The 20,936-nt window shown below is 37.4% G+C and overlaps 1 protein-coding gene across 2 annotated transcripts in view; it reads left to right on the forward strand.

Moving 5' to 3' along the window:
- The window catches only part of mtf1 (metal-regulatory transcription factor 1), a 29,664-nt gene that overhangs the window by 4,021 nt on the left and 4,707 nt on the right, over positions 1-20,936 (forward strand). For both annotated transcript variants that reach the window (XM_039651308.2, XM_089118225.1), the window contains exons 4-11: positions 6,083-6,321; positions 10,198-10,329; positions 11,454-11,527; positions 14,055-14,185; positions 14,275-14,349; positions 14,444-14,546; positions 16,837-17,288; positions 18,786-18,843. In XM_039651308.2, coding sequence (XP_039507242.2) covers positions 6,083-6,321; positions 10,198-10,329; positions 11,454-11,527; positions 14,055-14,185; positions 14,275-14,349; positions 14,444-14,546; positions 16,837-17,288; positions 18,786-18,843 — 1,264 coding nt within the window. The remainder of the gene's footprint in view (positions 1-6,082; positions 6,322-10,197; positions 10,330-11,453; positions 11,528-14,054; positions 14,186-14,274; positions 14,350-14,443; positions 14,547-16,836; positions 17,289-18,785; positions 18,844-20,936) is intronic.

Genomic DNA, 20,936 nt, shown 5'->3' on the forward strand with positions numbered 1-20,936 from the left:
TAGGGCTATACGATTTTTGAGGCATTTAATCAAAAAGCATGTCTAATTAATTGAAATCATGTATTATTAACTTTTTTTTTTTAATATATATGAAAAAAATCGAATTCTGTGTTTTTGCTGGTAATAAAACAAATTTTATCATTTATCATCAACTTTTTGTCAAATAACACAATGAGCTTCACTGTTAAATTAAAACATGGATTATTCCTTAATTTCAGTTTTGTTTAAAAAATTCATAATTTATTTGGATTAGATTTAATGTATTATTACATTCTGGACATATCTAAATTCTACATTTTTGGGATATTTGTCTTCAATAACATGTCTTCTTTCAGACTTGTGGTGAAAAAAGTCTGAAATACACATTTAGGTCTTTATTTTACTACACTTTGTCTGTTTGCGTCTGTAGATTTTTCATAAATTGCTCAAAAGTTGTCGTTATAAATCATCCTTCTGCTCAGCGATCGCGATCTGCACCCTGTCATCACACACACCGTTAGAAAGCTCTCTTTCTCCTGTACAACACTGTCGGGTCCAAGTATGGTCATTTCCTTTTTATCACCAACCAATTGTGAAAGTAAAAGGGGGGATTTAACTCTAAATGTGCGATCTCATTGGCTGATGCTAAATCTTTAAAGCCAGTTTTCTCAAAATGACTTCTCTCTCATACTCCAAGTCCGAAATCTCCACTTCAGTAGCACCTATGTACACCAAACTCTCCAGTCTTATACCTAGTTATAATATGAAGGCATTTACAGAGGGATTTGTAAATATATTATTCCTAGCCTGATTTATATAACTTTTTTTTTTTCTGAAAAACTTGGCAAAAATCATTTTTTTAAGGCAATTGGCAGAATATTCTGATTTACAGGATAACAAAAGTAGATATCCATAAATCCCTCTGTAATTTTTTTCTTATCTAATATGTGAACACAATGAAAAAATAATTTTGAACCTGGCTTTATCCAACACTCAGATTTCGTTTTTTAAAATAAATGCAAATTAAAAAAAATTTAAATTAAACATTAAATGACAGAAAACTTGTAATATAATTTTTTTTTCTCATCTTAATGTAGGTAATCAACTGGGAAAGTTTCATGGTGATATCTGCAAGTTAAAAAAATTACGCGAGGTGATAAATTATGCGAGGGACCTGTGGCGTCATGTTTATTTGTCATACGGGTGCTTCTGTGGCAAATGTGAGAAGATGGCTAACTTAAAGAACAACAACATATATGCAGTTTTTAATACAATATCTTTAAATATATATTTATAAACGTGTGGTTACACACTATACAAACAATGTTTAAATTATATACACAGACATCCAACGACGACAACAACTTTAGACGCATAATTTGTTGTTGAATTGGCTGACAGACTGAAATGACTATTTGCTCAAAAATCATAAACTACACTTACTGTTACTGGATGTGACGGTTGATCGCAAACAGTAGACGACGATCCACACTTGAGGATTAACTTTTAAGCCACAACAACAGGATTAACCCACGACAAAACGTTTATGTTTCCAAGAGACATTACCGGCTGTCGTTGAAACAACGGAGGATGATGTGTACAGATCACAGAGGGCGGGGTCTAGGCCACAACCACACTGTCAATCAAACCCCTTTCTCACTTTCTACGTCACAAAGAGCTAAATCTCAGAACAGCTCGTTCTGAGACAGTGCACATGATTTATTGAGATTGAAAAAAAAAACAATGAGTGGATTTTTATCATTCTAGGGTGGTTTTGCTCACACACTGCCAACACACATTTAGGTTCAAACACCATGTAAAAGTGAATTTTCCATAATAGGTGCCCTTTAAAGCACTCAATAGGTCCTCCGACCCTCATATAGCAGGTGTTTTGTCTGCTCGGTCTAGCGGGACCGGTAAGGCCAGTTGTCTGTCTGTCATCACGCATGTTTGAGAGATGTGCTTGCTCAGTGAAAGCTGATCAGATAAGCTGGTCTAGAGGATGTGTTCAGCTCCAGGCCTGTGTTTGTTCATCCCACAGGATCTGTGTTTCCACATGATCTCACACCCGAGAAAACCAGGATCCCCGCTGAGCTTCCCCACCTGTCAATCAAACGAGGACGGTTAAACACATTAGTCCTCCTGACCACACACTGCACATCCAGTACGCGTTCTTCAGCAATCTCGTGTTCTCGTACGCCGCCAAGTCCGGTTCCAGTACGCGAGAGAGCAAGAGTTTAACGTTTAAATTAGTGCTGTCAAACGATTAAAATATTTAATCGAGATTAATCGCATTAATGTCATAGTTAACTCGCGATTAATCGCACATTTTTATCTATTCTAAATGTCTTTTGATTTCTTTTTGTTACATTATTTTTTTCTCATTTTAATGCTCTTATCAACATGGAAAAAGTGCTTGTTTAGTGCAAATGTTTTTTTTTATTATTATTATTAAAAAAAACATTGGAATATTGCTCAATTTCACACTAACATAATATAAATAATCTCTCACACAATGTAACACTGTCTATCAATAAAAGGGTGAAATAAATACTGACGAGGTCCTAATATTGGCGAGAGGGTGGAGAATTCGCATCATCTGTGTGTGTGTGTGTGTGTTTGCTTAGCCATGTGCTGTTTCATGTGTGTGTGTGTTTGCTTAGCCAAGTGATGTTTCAGACTGGACGTGCTGCGATGATGATCGCTCAGTTCACAACGACAAAACACACAGATCACTTCGTCTTGTTAATGGGACAATTTGGCAACCTTTTAAAAGTAAACTTTCCATTCAGAATCTTCTAAGGGCATCCATTTCGGCGTCTCGCGCTCGTCATGCACTCAGAATGTAACGTTACTATTTGGCCGGCTCGCAAGCCGAAACGAGTGTGTGCGGCACAAAACGTCCTCACGCTGCGCTCTGAACCCATTCATTTCAATGCCTTGTGCCGCGCGAGGACGTTTTGTTGCTTCTTCGACCAAAGCGCAAGCGGATCTAGACCGTAAACAAAACAACAGGCACGCCGCAAACACACGTTTCGGCTTGTGAGCCAGCATTGAGTGGATGACGAGCGCGAGACGCCAAAATGGACCAGGACGCATGCCGCGTCCTGTTGCAAAAGCATGTGAAAAAACTACAAACTTTGCTAGGACAAAAAGGCCGTTAATCGTGCGATAAAAAAATTAACGCCGCTAAAATGGGTTTGCGTTAACGCCGTTAATAACGCGTTAAACTGACAGCCCTAGTTTAAATATTGTCATAATCCTGTGTGTCTTGTGGGTCATGACCTCGTGAAGCAGAAATGGAATCATTTGGTTGTATCAAATGGCACCAGGTGCTTTATTTGCACTACACAGACTTGCAAATTACAGTGATTAAGGCCTATTTTGCCACACACACCCTCACACACACACTTACACTCTCACACACTCACGCACATTTAGGTCATTCGTCACACACTTTGTCTCATAATAATCCTAAAAACATCAATATATTTGCACTTGTGTGTGTGTACACCTGATTGTCACACAGTGTTCACAGAACGGCTGATGGTGATAACGCACGCGCGTTTGCTTCATCCAACATGATCCCATTACAGTTTATGCCTGAATCAGATGTTTTCCACATTACCTTTTAAATGTGACCCATATCTGACAGGTAAACCTCCTTGACTGGTTTACACGCAAAAAAAAAAACACTGAAATAATTGAATTTTAACATTTTTAAATGAGTTTTGAATTTAATTTATTAATTTATGCTAACGTTCGAAAGCTTGGGTCTGTAAAATTGATTTAATGTTCTGAAATAGTCTCTTCTACTCATCAAAGCTGCATTTATTTGATCGAAATAATGTACAAATGTTAAAAAAACTATTTATAATAACTGTTTTCTATGTGACTATGTAGTAAAGTGTAATTTATTTCTTTTCAGCATCATTACTCCAGTCTTCTTCCATTTTCGTGGGAATCGTTACAATTATTTTTCAGGAGTCTTTACTGTCGTTCTACTGTTGGATAGATGATTTCCTCACACTGGAAATGAAAGGTCAAGTCAAACGCATTGCATTGTGGGATACAGTATTCCATGCAATCTTCTATGTTGTATTTGCACCTTTAGTTCATAATCTTCTATGCAGAAGCTCTTCCTAGGCCGTTCCTCAGTGCGAGACAGTCCTATAGGAGGAGTAATGTCTGTCCAAACGAGGAGGATTGGCAAACGAGCTCACATGAGCAGCATGCTAGTCAACAACCACTATAGGCCACATCTCTGACACGTGACTTAACCACAAGTGATTACAGAGAAATGGAAAATCATAAATTTGTCATGACTCATGTCATTTCAGGTCACACATATTCTAGATAAAGTATGTTTTGTTCAGCGTAGAGCTCGGCGTCTGTGAGAATACTGTTTGTGGTAGTTTGGTGGAAAAAAAGGAAATGTTTTGTTCATTTGAGTCATGTTCTGTCCGCCTGTAATACCCGTTTAACACATGATTATGACCTTCTTCGTGTCGTGATGTTGCTTCAGACTCTACTAGAACAGGTTTTCCTGCTTGAATGTTGATTACTCTCCATTGTTGCGGCTCCTCTCTTCCCAGTCTGTCAGTAACGCTCCGTTTACTTCCTGTCTCTATGAAGCCCCTCCTTCTGAAAAGCACACCGTGCTCTGATTGGTCGGCTGGAGCAGTGTGTTGTGATTGGTTGAGCGCTGCTAGTGTGTTTGGGAAATGTCCCGCCCCTTAAAATAACCGCCAGTTTCAACCATAAACTGTATAAAACAATGGGTGTAGTGTGTGTGTCTTCACCCATAGTGTTTCTGGAGAGCATTGTTGAAGCCCAAAGTGGGCGGAGCCGGCCGTCGCCATCTTGGCTGCGTGTCACTTCCTTATAAACGTAAATATGCAGTGAGGTGGATTAGCTGAGGTGACGTGACGCTAAACGGCTAGTAGTGACATCAGCGGCAATCGACCTGTCACTCAAATGGCCACGCCCTTAATTATGCAGAACTTTAAGTCTTAATATAATTTAAACGGCTGAGTTATACAATAATTAATGCCTGTAACGGGCGTAATGCCTGTTTCTCTGTGACTGTTGGCTGTTTTCTATCACACACATATACACACAATCACACAGAAACCTCACACACACGTCAACGACGGGAATAGTGTTCAGTGTTTCCCAAACACAGTTTATTGACCCTTTGTTATGACATTAGCAGCGTTATGCTGAGACTGTTAAAAATAATTACTTGATATTATTCTTGATGATTAATTATGACCTTTAATTTGGGCGTTTGATTGGAGTTTGCCCTGACTCTCCCATATGTCTTTATTTTAATATTGTATGATTTTCTTTTGCATTTAATTGATTTTATGTTTTGTTTAGGCTGCATGTGTTCAATCATAAATACAGTAAAAATAGTGAAATATTATTATTACAATGTAAATCAGCTGTTTTCTATGTGAATCTGTAGGAAAGTGTAGTTTATTCCTGTGATCAAAGCTGAAACGCATTTGTGACCCTAGACTACAAAAACAGTCACATGTCATGGGTACATTTTTGGAAATTGAGATTTATACAAAGCTGATATAAGCTTTCCATTAATGTATGTTTTGTTAGGATAAAAAGGATAACAAAAAATGCAAAAAATTTGAAACATTGGGAAAATCGCCTTCAAAGTCACTTAAAGAATAAATGTTTTTTATATTATTTTATTTTATTTTATTTAGTTAGTTATTTGACAGGGACAATGTACATTAATTGACATTACTGTAAATGCACCAGAATTAGCCAAAAGGCTATTTTTCATCTGTTGTCCCTGGACAGATCTTAAAATTGTCTACCTAAAATGAACAACAATAAAAGATTACAATGAACAATACAAATATAAAAAGCCGTAAAACAGATATACATTGTACAAAATTCTCTAAATGTCTTTATGGATCATGATCTTTACTTAATATCCTAATGATTTTAGGCATAAAAGAACAAATCTATAATTTTGACCCATACAGTGTAATGTTGGCTAATGCCACAGATAAACCCGTGCGACATGTGTGTGTAAGGCCTGTGTGTGTGTAACTGGTGTGTTTTGTGCTGGTCTCAGGTGAAGCGCTACCAGTGCATGTTCGAGGGCTGCACGCGCACCTACAGCACGGCGGGAAACCTGCGCACGCACCAGAAGACACACCGCGGCGAGTACACGTTCGTGTGTAACCAGCAGGGCTGCGGGAAAGCCTTCCTCACGTCCTACAGCCTGAAGATACACGTGCGCGTGCACACCAAGGAGAAGCCCTTCGAGTGTGACGTGCAGGGCTGCGAGAAGGCCTTCAACACACTCTACAGGTGAACGTGTTTTACATTAGCATGCTGGGATAGCCTTGAAACCCTGTGGGCTTTATACTCAGACAGAGACTGTATAGTGTGGATGAAAGTGTGTGAAACTCACAGAAACTCATGTGACTTCTGGCCTGAGCCGCAGATCTGACACCCATTTCACTTCCTGTTTGCTAAAGTATGTGATATATTTGTGACCCTGGACCACAAAACAGGTCACGAGGGTCAGTTTTTGAAATTGAGATTCAAACAGCATCTGAAAGCTGGTTAAATAAGCTTTCCATTGATGTATATTTGGTAAAGATAAAATTATTTGAAGAATATAAGGTGCAAAAAAATGTAAACACTGAAAATATCGCCTGTAAAGTCATCGTTTGCAATTTTGCTGCATCCACTCACAATTTTTAATTTTTTTTACATTTTTACATTTATAAAGCCAATCTTTAAACCTAATTATATGCGTGCATCATCTTATGTGTCAATTTCCTAAATTGAATCAAATAAGACATAATACGGGTGTTGGCAATCAAAAGAAACCAGTATCAACAAAAATCATCTTTGCAGTATTGAATATTGATATTCAAACTTATTTAAATCAAGAAAAGATACTTTAAATGTGAAACTGAGTCCGCCAGTAGGAGGCAGGAGTCACTGTTATTAAGCGAATCATTAAGATTCAACAGATTCATTCAAGAAAAGAAGCATTTGACTCTTAATCTGTCCTCATCAGCTGATTCACTCAGTAAGGAAACACCGCGTGTGGCTTTGCTTTAAACTACTTTCGTTGGCGAAACAGAGCAAAAACGGGCAATATGGCTCTTAATGTTAACTTAATGTTTATTAAACTTGTATAAAATCAATATCACATTTGTTTATTATGCTGATATTTGGAGAAAAACTGCAGTCTGGACCACAAAACCAGTCACAAGGGTAAACTTTTACAGAGATTTTGAGATTGAGACATCATCTGGAAGCTGAATGAATAGGCTTCATTGATGTAGGGTCTGTTATAATATTTGGTCGAGATGAAACTATTTGAAAATCTGGAATCTGAGGGTGCAAAAAAACTAAACATTGAGAAAATCACTATTTTGCTGCACTCACTCACAAAAATAAATGTTTTTTACAAAATATCTTCATGGATCATGATCTTTACTTTAATATCCTAATGATTTTTGCCATAAAAGAACAAATCGATAATTTGGACCCATACAGTGTAGTGTTGGCTAATGCCACAGATATACCCGTGCGACTCGTTTGAAGCTACACTCAGATGTGTGTTTGCACATGTATTGCGACTGGTAAATCTGAAGTAATTTTCGTCCTAACCAGCTGCAATATTGTTGGTTTCTTGGCTTTAATTCACGAACTCTTGATTAGATTCAATATCGGTTCCTTTGGATAAATGTCGGGCACTGTACATGTGAAACGTGCTTAAAGACCCCCTGTGTTGAAAATCAAGCTTTTAATGTTGTTTATACAGTCAAACCAAAAAGTATTCAGACACTTTCAACATTTCTCACATTATCTCAGTTTATTCGCTATTGTTTAGGAAATGGTGATATTATGAGCAGAACTCAGTGGATATTTGACTGGTTTTGTCCGTCCTTCTGTTCGATTCTCACACATGAGTTCTGTTGAATATCTGTCAGATGTTAAATTTATCTACACAATTAGATAATACCAGTTTAGCTCAACCAGTGACCAAGCAATGCTTCATGTTGTTCAGTGTGTGTGTAAAAAGAGCATTAGCAAATACAGAAAACATGATCAGCTCAAAGTGTCCGAGTCTTTCCTGGTTCCGTATTTTTATAAATTATTGTGTATAATACGCCACAGTTTACTCTATTTTGCTCTCCTCACTTACATAAATGAACTATAGTGTCCTAGTATAAAAATTATCAAAAAATTATATCTGATGTCTGAATAATTTTTGGTTTGACTGTATGTTTATGCGCTGTTTTTAATACGCTTGAAGTCAAACCATGTATAAGTTCATAGACAGCATTGCTGAGTATTTTCTGGTTAATAAAGAAAACATTTGCGGAGCATCATGTCACAGAACAGACTATCTAAACACCAAGGACATCGTGGATGTATTTGCCGAAAGAAAGGCCGGGAGAATCCAACTATAATTAGTGGGGATGGGTAATAAATGTCGATTTCTCGATATTAATCGTTTCTCATTTTTACGAACCGATATCGATTCTTAAATCTCAAGTATCGATTAGTCATCCTGTTTCATTTAAATGAATGGGACATTGTATCGCGGCTGCGCACATCCAAAAATCACAATAATCTTTGTCCTTTGTTACTATTGATATGAAACAAAGTCTCAATTTTCAAATTACGTCCATTTTCTTTAGAAATTCAAAAACATTAATAAGGTTTTGGCGCTGTGGCGTGAGATCGCTCTGGAGAAGCAGCAGCGCTGATCTCACTTCCGGGTTAATAATACCAGTCACAGCGCCAAATAAACATGAATGAGCATCTGAAAGTGTGTTAAAAGATGGAGTACAACTTATCGAAATCCGTATCATGTCTCATTGATTCGCTCAATCAGAGTTTCAACCGTGGAAAGACGTCAGTTAAACAGCTTGTAATCAATGTCATGTATCGTCATATTTACCTCAGAAAACCCACATAAACTCGTTAGTCAGCTAGAAAAAAATAACTCTAGAGAGGAGCATTTTGCTAAATATATACACCATATTACATATGCATTATAATCTTAATGTTCTTCAATATTTAATGCATATTTGAATAAATCTGGCAAGTTTTTATAACAGCCACCATTTAAATGTTTATATTTCATATAATCTTCTTATTATAAAAATAAATAAAAGTGTAATTTAAGTGTTTGTATAGTTCATTATTACCTTCATATTAGGCTAATGAAGCCTATTGGCTACAACTAGACTCCCAACTGATAAGTAACTGTAACTGATATCCAAAATAATTTATATTGAATCGAATCGTAATCAAAATCGAATCGAATTGCAAGCTTGTGAATCGAAAACGAATCAAATTGTGAAATTTGTCTCAATACCCAGCCCTAATAATTAGTGAGTGTTTGTGCTTCTGCATTTTGGGCTGCGGTGTCGAGATTGTGTGTATGCGTGCAGTAGTTTATTATTGACACTGGCTGACTTGGTTGTGTTAGACTTTTTTGCTGTTCGGTTCTGGTTGTGAAAAGTTGTTGGGTTGGCCTTGGGCAGTGTGTTTTTTTTTTTCAACACTCCTAAACTCATTACAGCAACACTCGTTAGTTACATCTGGGAATGTAAGGTGTATATTTAATGATATAATAATGTTTCTACTGAAATTCTACTGCAAAAATGTAATTTAAACGGTGGCTCTCATATCTTGATTTCATAACAGATTTATTCAAACAATACAGTAAATAAGACATCACTAACAGGTTAAGCAAAATATAGTGAGTATGTAATATAGTGCATGTGTATTTAGCATGACGGCGATCCGTCACCACACATTTAAGAGAAACTGCATTTATTGTTTGAATTTTGTAATGAAATTTCATTTGATAAGCATCATAGCACAAAGGTATGGAAGTAAAATAATGCCAGAACTTTCTAAAACAAAAAAAGCCTGTTAAATTGGATTACAGGTAATATTATTGGTTGTATTTTTAAACGGTTTGAATATTCTGAAAGTGGAATATGGATTATTGAATTTTTAATAATGAAAATGTGTTTTGAATGAAATATTCACAGCTTAAATATTGAAATATTGATTCAGAAACATTTGGCATTATTTTACTTCCATACAAAGGTTATTGTGATTATTGTTTAGAGACACACATCAACATATAGTATAAAGGCTTCTGCTGATCAGCGTATGGTTATTGTGTTTGTCTCTCATCAGACTGAAAGCACACCAGCGTCTGCACACGGGGAAGACGTTTAACTGTGAATCCGAGGGATGCACCAAGTACTTCACCACGCTGAGTGACCTGAGGAAACACATCCGCACACACACGGGGGAAAAACCATTCAGGTCACATTGGTTCATTCACACACCACCTTTAGTTCAGGAGTGCTTTACAACATTAACAGCCAATCACATGTACGACATGTTGACTGATCCACTGTATAGTCACTGGCACGGAGAGTCGAGCTGGAACACCTTAAAGGAGTAGTTCACTTTTAAAAAAACTTTTGCTGATAATTTACTCACCCCCATGTCATCCAAGATGTCCATGTCATTCTTTCTTCAGTCGAAAAGAAATTAAGGTTTTTGATAAAAACGTTCCAGGATTTTCTCCATATAATGGACTTCAATGGGGTCCAAACGGTTCAAGGTCCAAAAGACAGTTTCAGTTCAAACTACAAACTGTTCAAAGGGCTTTAAACGACACCAGATGATGAATAAGGGTCTTATCTAGCGAAATGATCGCTCATTTTAAAAAAATAATAACGAAGTTTAAGTTTTATAAGCTCAAATGGTCGCCTTGCTCTGTTCTGTGTGACTCTCCTGTTCAAACTCATTCATCAAAATGAACAAATCTTTTTTCGATTCATTTGGTTGATTCAATGAACTAAATGAACAAATTGACTTAGAAAAAGATTCATTCATTTTGATCCAAAACCGGAAGACAACACAATGCTGAATTTTGAACCAAAATGTTTTTTCGATTTCGATTACTAGCTACTGTACATTACACTGTACAAGAGTAATCTATTCCTATCACAGTTTCTTTAAGATAAACCAAACGTTTCTTGTGACGGGTTGCCGTGTAGATTTTCTTCCGTGATGCGATCATGGTTTCTCTCAAATGGAAAATTTTGTCAAAGTGACAATATTAAACTGCAAAAGGACTATAAAAATGAATCCTGCATGTTAATGAACGTCTCTGTTGCCATCAAGCTGATGTAAACTAGCGTTAATCCTTGATCACCAGCACTTGATTTGTGAACATGCTTATTGGCTCACTGACGTCGACCCCTCAGGGATCGCAGTTTGGTACGGAACAACAAGACTCGTTTTTTGATACTCAATGGTGTCGTGGCAGAACAGTATTGAGCTCGATACTTAGCCCTGGTGCTAGATCAGGGACATGTGTTTACATATTAGCAAAGATGATGCACTATTATAGGCTACTATTGTGTTTGTGTGTGCAGGTGTGACCATGATGGCTGTGGTAAGGCTTTCGCTGCTAGTCATCACCTGAAAACACATGTACGGACACACACTGGTAAGACACTGTCGGCCTGTTGCCTCAAAACTGGCGAAATCAAAGCAATACAGAAAATAAAAAAATTTGATACGCACATTTCTAAATCCTCTAAGTGGTGATCTGATGAAATTTTGCTGTGAAATCTTAAATGATTTTTATAAAGTAAACGTAAAAATAACTTTGATATTTGCAATATTTCAATTTATACACCGCTTTTTGTGGCGTATAATTACTTATGTAATTGATTCTGGTTTTTGTGTGCTGAAATAACAATTTTATTTAGATTAGAGAATCTCCATTTCTTCTTGGGGTGCACGATATATCAGCCACCATATCAGTATCGGCCAATATATGTTTGTTTTAATGTTAGCATTATCAGCCTGATAAGACAATTTAGCCGATATTTATTAAAGCCGATAAATAATGGATTATTCCTTCAGATTAGACGCTCCAGATGTGCAATGTTCAGCATGATGGTTTTGAATTGCTTGAGATATGATCAGAATAACTTCCGATCAGTTAAAGGAAAATACAGTAAAGTGCAGGGTTTGTACAAGGTGCTTAAAGTGTTTAAATTTGAAGTAGTGAAACCCTTTAAAACAGAAATTTATTAAAAGGTACTTGAAAAGTGCTTGAATTATTGAATGACAATATTTGTGAAATTAGTGTTTAATTTTATCAATAAAACAATATTGTCATGCAAAATTAACACTGGAGCCCGTCTGATATAGATATAGAGGCATTTCGTATGGCTATGAGTGCGATATTGCTTATAAATACCCAAATATATGATTCAGCTTTCATTCTTCAGGTCAATCATATTTCCATCAGGGGAAATCAGTTTGAATAAGAAAGCAATATCTTTATTATAATATCCTTTCAATGGTTAAAGTTTCCACAGTCATTGCATCTGCTATACTTTATTTGTACCATTTTGTTTTATTAGTTTGTTTACCTTTTTTAGAATTTAAAAGATAATAATGATATTGTTTAATAAGTGATATCTCTGATTGTTGTCCTGCAAAACGAAAAAATGTAGTGCTTAAAGAACTTGAAAGTCCTGAAATTTTATTTTACAGCGTCTGTACGAACCCTGTTAGTGCAAAGTGCAGTCTGGTGGCTACAGTCATATCGGCTACATGCAGTTATCATGAGAACACCATTATAATTGTGTGTTTGGGACATTGCTTTTAATGATGAGACTTGCTTTTGTAATCAGGCTCTCAAAAATTATATAAAAATTTGGATTTAGATTTATCGGCCAATAAATCGGTTATAGGCTTTCGAATATAAAGAATTTTCGGTTATCGGTATCGGCCAAAATGTTCATATCGTTGCATCCCTAATTTTTTCCTCTACCGTCTCTTTCCCTGTTCCAGGAGAGAAGCCGTTTTCCGACCAATCGCCAAAATATGGTCATTTTTAATGTTAAAATTTGGCCGATATATAAAAGCCGATGAATAATGGATTATTCCTTCAGCTGAGACTCTTCAGATGCACACAGTTCAACATGGTGGCTTTGATTTTCTTGAATTATGGTCGAAAAAACTTGAAAAAAGGAAAATACAGTAACTCGGCTGCATAAAATTATAATGAGAACATTATAATTGTGTGTTTGGGACATTAAACCCAAAAAAATTGGATTTATCGGCCGATATATCGGTTATCGGCTTTCAAATATAGCGAATTATCGGTTATCGTTATCGGCCAAAATATTCATATCGGTGCATCCCTAATTTCTTCCTCTACTGTCTCTTTCCCTGTTCCAGGAGAGAAGCCATTTTTCTCTCCGACCGATCACCAAAATATGGTCATTTTTAATGTTAAAATTTGGCCGATATATTAAAGCCGATGCATAAAGTATTAGTCTTTCAGCTGAGACTCTTCAGAAGTGCACTATTCAACATGGTGGCTTTGATTTTCTTGACTTATGATCGAAAAAACTTAAACAAAAAGGGAAATACAGTAACTCAGATGCATAAAATTATAATGAGAACATTATAATTGTGTGTTTGGGACATTGAACACAAAAAATTTGGATTTATCGGCCAATATATCGGTTATCGGCTTTCAAATATAGCGAATTATCGGTTATCGTTATTGGCCAAAATATTCATATCGGTGTATCCCTAATTTCTTCTTCTACTGTCTCTTTCCCTGTTCCAGGAGAGAAGCCATTTTTATCTCCAACCGATCACCAAAATATGGTCATTTTTAATGTTAAAATTTGGCCGATATATTAAAGCCGATGAATAATGGATTATTCTTTCAGCTGAGACTCTTCAGAAGTGCACTATTCAACATGGTGGCTTTGATTTTCTTGAATTATGATCGAAAAAACTTTTAAAAAAGGGAAAATACAGTAACTCGGCTGCATAAAATTATAATGAGAACATTATAATTGTGTGTTTGGGACAAAAATGATATATATAACCGATATATCGGTTATCGGCTTTCAAATATAACAAATTATCGGTTATCGGGCAAAATTTTTATATCATTGCATTGCTAATTACTTCTGGTACTCTCTCTTTCCCTGTTCCAGGAGAGAAGCCGTTCTTCTGTCCGAGCGACGGGTGTGAGAAGACCTTCAGCTCTCAGTACAGCCTGAAGAGCCACATCCGGGGTCACGACAAAGGCCCGGCGTTCACCGTTAGCGCTCATCCGCTGTCCGAGGTGCTCACTCACACACTCACTGCCCTTTATTACACCAACACTGTGTGACCGTGGACTTAATTGGTCCTGTTGTACTTGTTCAACCGCAGGATGCGAATCACTCGCTGTGCCTCAGTGATTTGAGCCTCATTTCCACTGACTCTGAGCTCCAGGAGAACCACAATGTGAGTTTGCGCCCACATTTTTTACACAGAGCTTTTTTTTTTCAGTCGTCTCCCAGATACATAGAGTGCATCTCAGCACATGTTCATGTCTCAGTCTCAGGGTTTGGATCTGAACAGCGTCACCCCCATACGAATCTTTGAGCTGATGTTCCAGAGTCCTGAGAACAGTGTCAGCCAGGACGACCCCAAAACCACAGGCAAGATCTTTTAGAGCTCACTATGTTCAAAGGCACTCGAGTCACTTCTGTTATGCAGTACGCTTTGAACTTTTAAAAAATGAATAAGCATGTGCTAAAGAGGACCTTTTTCAAAGTCTTGATGTTGTTTTTGGGCTCTACTAGAACAGGTTTTCATTATTTTCCTCATATTCTCCATTGTTGCGGCTCCTCTCTTCCCTGTCTGTCAGTAACGCACTGTTTACTTCCTGTCTCTATGAAGCTCCTCCTTCTGAAAAGCACACCGTGCTCTGATTGGAGCAGTGTGTTGTGATTGGTCGAGCGCTTCGAGTGTGTTTTGGAAATGTCCCGCCCCTTACCATAACCACCAGTTTAACACACTATTAACTAACTCAACCAGGCCCCACCCCTTTATTAATCGTGTGCCTTCGGCGATAATTATTGATTTTTATTGTTTTTGTGTATGCCAGTCAGACCTACAGAGACTTGCTCGGACAAAAGCAGTTCGAATCACATTCGCAATGCGTTAAAACATGCTAGGAACCCATTTACAAAATGATATCAATATGTTGAAAACATGCTATTAAGGTGTTAAAACAAAATAGCAATGTGCTAAAACTTGGTTGTTAACAATAGTTGTGTCCCAAATGACGCTCTATACGCTGTGCACTTGTACTATGTACTCCACCGTGTAGTTATGAATATTAGAGCCCGACCGATAAAGGATTTTGAAGACCGATACAAATATTTTTGGGTTTTAAAATCCGATATTCCGATATATCGGGTGATATTTTTTTTATTAAATATTGTTGGATTTCACACACGTGTAAAAGAAAAGCTAACTTTTCTGCACAAGATACGTTTGATACTTTTTCTCTATGTCTAAATGTTCACTCCTCGCAAGTATAACTTGACTGTAACTAGAGATATGTTAGTTATAAATACGGTAATTATTACTTTATTTAGGCAGAAAAAGTTCATTGTGGTTTCCAAGCTCATTAATGTTAACGTTAGCGGTCTTCCACTGATGATAGTGGCATTAGCTAGCTTTGTGGTTAGCTAGTCTATGATGAGCCTTAATTTAGCAATAGATAACATCATACTGCAAATTGTAAAACATACATTTTCAATATAACAGGGCAAGGAGAGATGATTCAAGCGTGTTTTGTCCGTTTTTATTTTATTTTTTAAATATTCATTTATCGCCATTATAACTGCCGATACCGATATTTTGGAAAATGCCTAATATCGGCCGATAATATCGGTCTGGCTCTAATGAATATTATAAGTTTTTGTCTTCATTCAGTAATGGAGTCTGCGACATTAGAGTTAATGAACTGCCCATCGTTCTTCATTTTATCATTTAATTAAGTGAATCATTTAGATATTTGCAGTGCACATAACATTCTAGACGTGTTAAAACATGCTAGGAACGTGATTAAAATGTGTGCTGTCAAAATTAACGCTTTAGTTTGCGATGAACTTCTTTTCATTTTAACGCGTTAGTAGCAATATGATGAAACTTTAATGTTAAACCATGTTAGCAATTGTTATTACTTGTTAGCTAGGTGCTAAAACATGGTAACCACAAAAACATATTAGAAACATTGTATCAACATGTTGAAACATGCTAGCGATATCAATGTGTTAAAACATTAAATACGTTAGCAATGTGTTAAAACTTGTTAGAAACATTTTAAAACATGTTAGCACTGTCAGTTTGTTGAAACATGCTAGAAACATGTTAACACTGTGTTAAAACATGTCAATGTGTTAAAATATGTTAGCAACACGCTAAGAAATGTTAGAAATAGGTTAGAACATAGTAACCAAGTGTTACATGTTATCGATGGCAGAAACATTTGAAACATGGTATCAACATGTTGAAACATGTTAGTAATATCAATGTGTTAAAACATGATATGATCGACATAAAATATGATAAACATGTTCAAAATCATTCTGGCAACAAGCGAAAACATGTTAACAATTTGTTAAAATATGCTACCCATGTGCAAAAACATTAGAAACTTTGTATCAACATTATAGCAATATCAATCTGTTGAAACATATTAAAAATGTTAGCAATAAGCTAAAGAAGGGTAGCGACATGTTAAAACATGATTGTGTTTAATTGAATAGTCTTAAGTGACGTGCTTGGACTTTTTAAAAAGTTGACGTAATGGTGATAATTTGATGACATCTTTTTTATTTTAAGATTTGGAACCAGTATATTAATGAAGGGAACATGTGACGTGCTGCATAGTAGGAATGACCGTTCATCCCATGTGCCGTCCCTCTGTGTCTTCAGATCAGCCCGGCGAGGTGTTCGGCCTGGACCCGTGTCCTCCGTCAGCCTCAGACGGGTTCCCCCCGCCCTCTTCATCCCCCGTTACATCACCTGAGGCTCAGACTCCTCCCACCTCACAGCCGGCTCCGCCTCCTGCCGCCGGCAGCTCGTCATTGACTCCGCCCACCTCATCTGTCTCGCCAGAAGTGCCCATCGCTCCATCGGCTCCACCGGCTCCCTCAGTCGCGCCGCTCTTCGTGGCTCAGCCGGGGTCGACCGCGACTAGCGCCTCCGTGACCGCGGAGGTGACACACACAGTGCCTTTGGCTCCTCCTCTTCCTCCTCCTCCTCCTCCTCCTACGATCACCATCGCCCCCACCCTCGGCCTGCAGCCCAGTATCGTCATGTCCGATCAGAACCTGCAGTGGATCCTCAGCAGTGCCGCCAGTGCGCAGCAGAACCCAGAACAACAGGTCTGGCAGTTTAACTCAACTCTACTTTAGCTTTACGTTTTTTATCTGTGGTTTTGTTGCTTAATCAGTCAACTTTAATGTCATAAGGAAAGCTGCAACAGTTAAGAGTACACAAAGTGTCCAAAACATGTTAGGGACCAAGCGGCAACCTTCCAGTCTCTCTCTTGAATTCAACACTGAAGTGAGATAAACTGCAGTTCCTCCACTGGCCACTAGAGGCCGGCTGCAGAAGAGACTCAACCCCATAAACCCATATGTTAAAATGGCCAGAAAAAAATGTGTTTACAGCCTGGTGTTAAAAGTGTTTTGGTCTATATAGTTAATTCTGCACTTCATGACGACCGTGAGGGCAGTGAATTATTGTATAACTCATCATCCGTTTAAATTACACTAAGGCTTAAAGTTCTGCATAATTAAGGGCGTGGCCACTTGAGTGACAGGTGGATTGCCGCTGATGTCACTACTAGCCGTTTGTCTTTTGTGTGTTACACCGTGTCCTAACTACACGCGACGCGACGCCACGACATGCGATAAAAGGTATCTTTTCCATGTTAATCAGAGTTTTTGTCCTAACCAGACGCGACGGCGACACGCGAAGTTTCTAATTTAGAAACGGTTCCTATTTCTGCGACGTCGCGGCTGACAGAATGAAGAATTACACTGGTTATGAGTACACATTATTTATCTTTAGTTAAAAATAGGTCACTGTGCCACAAGCCATAACGGATAATTTACCTCAGATTTTTAAAGCATGTAATATAGCGTTCAAAATGAATTCTATGCAAACATACGACTGTACTTCATAACAAAATTAGTCAATGAGTATATTTTGTTAATGTTTAGATTTTTAATAATGTTATTTCTTGATTTGATTATGTCCTTTTCCCCATTTCCAATGCGAGTGCGGGCCAACAGTGCGCTTTCACAGAGAGACTCCGCCCACACGCTGTCCTGAATGTGTGGCATCTCACAGTCGCGTCGCGTCTAGTGTGGACAGACACACTTGCTGTCGCTGGAATTTTATTGCGTCGCGTGTAGTTAGGATACGGTGTTAGCGTCACGTCACTTCAGCTAATCCGCCTCGCTGCACATTTACATTTATACGGGAGTGACACGCAGCCAAGATGGCGACGGCCGGCTCCGCCCACTTTTGGCTTCAAAAATGCTCTCCAGAAACACTACGGGTGACGACACACACACTACGCTCATTGTTTTATACAGTCTACAGCTTAAACATGCTAGCAATGTGTTCCCAATAGCAACGTTAAAATATGCTTAAAATTAAGATGGAGTTAAAAGAACCAAATTATTCTATTTTTGTTTTCATTAATGATGCTAATCTTGCCAGAAATGTGTCTGATTATATTTCAGATATTTTTAGCTTTTCTTACATGTTTTTGTGATCTTAGTAATTGTCCAAGTTAGTGTTTGAAATTCTGCCACTAATGTATTCTTCTCATATTTTTTGGTTGACATTACTACTGTTTTTATTTTCAGGGTCCAAAAGTAGAGAAAGTCTTTTTTACAACAGCCATACCAGTCGGCGGACATTCAGGTATGATTGAATATTTAGTTGAATATTTGCATTTTCTGCTTAATCTTCCCAACCTGGCAACCGTGTGCACACGCTCTCTCTTTCCATTCATTAACACATTAGGATAACGAGCCAGTCTGGCGGATATTATCTGACTGGCAAGCTGGGTATATCTGAATATCGGCAACATAGCAGTGATAAAAACAATTACGACAAATATTCTGATGGTGAATAATAACGGGCCGAGGACTGAACCCTGGGGAACACCCTGTTTGAGTGATACTGTGAGATGTAGTAATGCCTATCCTTGAGATATGAAGATAACTAGGATAATGCCACACCTGAGATGCCAATCTCTGAAAGGTCAAAAGCTGAGCTGAGGTCAAGTAATAAGAGATTGGAGAGATTTCCCAAATCACCAGAGAAGTAAAAGGTCATTGACAACCTTTAGGGCAGTTTCAGCCGAAACTAGGGCTGTGCCATTAATCATAAATGATTATGATCCAGTGATTATGAAAACAAGATAATCGAGGTAAAACGGTTATTGTTCCTTTCCGTCACAGCGGTGTGTTTTTCTTTCCTCCCTAAAAGCCCCAAACTTAAAGGTGCTGTATGTACGTTTTTTACAGTACTAAAGCATTAAAACACCACAATATGTTTGCAGATATTTAGGAAACATGCTGAGTTGACATTCGTTTCTCTAAAAATACTTCTACAGCCAGTTATTTTACTTTGAAACGTGCGTTCCATGTTGCAATGTCAGTTTTTGGTTTGGTCTGTGTGTTATCACACATTGCCAATTTACCCAGAAGTGTTTCACTACCAGAAAACACAGCACATGGAAGCCAGTGAACAAACTGTGTCAGAGATCGCAGATTCTAGACGACCTGAAAAGCCTCGGTATCCACCTAAAAATCTCTATAAACGAAAGCATATTAAAACATGAAATCAACAAAATCATAAATCAGTGTGTAAGTCTCCTCGCATTCCATTGTCAATTGCGTTCTTTCCTTTTGCGTGTCCTCAATCTGGCAACCCGTGTGCGCGTTGAGTCCGATATTTTTAATTTTGACTGCAGTACCCATTTCAACCACTAATTGTGAGTCTTGTATACTGCACCTTTAAGATGCAAATCACCCTAATAAGTGAGTGTTGTAAAATGCAGTTTGCCGATGCTAAACTGCGGCCCGCTTTCTGGCGGCTTTCTGCGTGCCGAACCTGATATGCAGAAGGGCTTCAGATACGCACAAAAAAATAGTAGAGGATTCATGTAAACACAGGGGGTTTTGTCTTAAGTAAACATACACAGTTGAGAAAGAAAACGGTATATTATTAGTGACAGCAGCCTAATAAATGCTGCAGTCTATCATTAATGATAAACAATAATCAACAAATGACAAAATAAATCTTTAATAATGATGAATCTATATTTAATGTGTACAGTGAGACTATGCGGCGTCATATGCAGTTATTGTGCATTTAATTGATTATTCCATTTTTTTTATTATTTATCTGAATATCTCTGCTAGTGCTCCTCATGAAAAACTTTAAACACTGTTTAATGTGTATTTTCGTTCTGTTGTATTTATTTGTCCATTTCACATTTTTACACACCCTTTTGATTGACAGGATATAATCAGCCCTGATCATCTGCTGTTAATCTTCCGATGGCCAATTGTGAAAAAAAATAATAGCTTTTATCAGCCAATAATGATTATTGTCCAATACAGTGATTAACACTAGATTGCACTTAGTTTATTATTTCAGATGCCTTTTTAAAAGACTACAATTGAAAACATGTATATTATATAAGATTCAACCCGCCAAAGTGGCTAAAAAGAGTGACTGCGTTACACACTGCTGAAATACACCCGCATTGGTAGGGCCCTATGAAATCCATTTTATTTTTTCCCAAATTCAGTTTTTTCCATTTTAATTTTTGGGAATTAGGTTTTTTTTTACCCTTGACTGTTATTTTAGTTGTAAAAATAGCATGCTTTTAAAGTTAATGATTAAAATGTATTAAAAAATACAAATAAATTAGGAATGACCTTAAATTTATTAAAGTAATACAGACGTTTACTCAGGAGCCTTTTCAGGACAAATACTGCATG

The sequence above is a fragment of the Pimephales promelas genome, chromosome 12, assembly GCF_988280905.1.
Source record: "Pimephales promelas chromosome 12, fPimPro1.hap1.1, whole genome shotgun sequence".
NCBI classification, from domain to species: domain Eukaryota; kingdom Metazoa; phylum Chordata; class Actinopteri; order Cypriniformes; family Leuciscidae; genus Pimephales; species Pimephales promelas.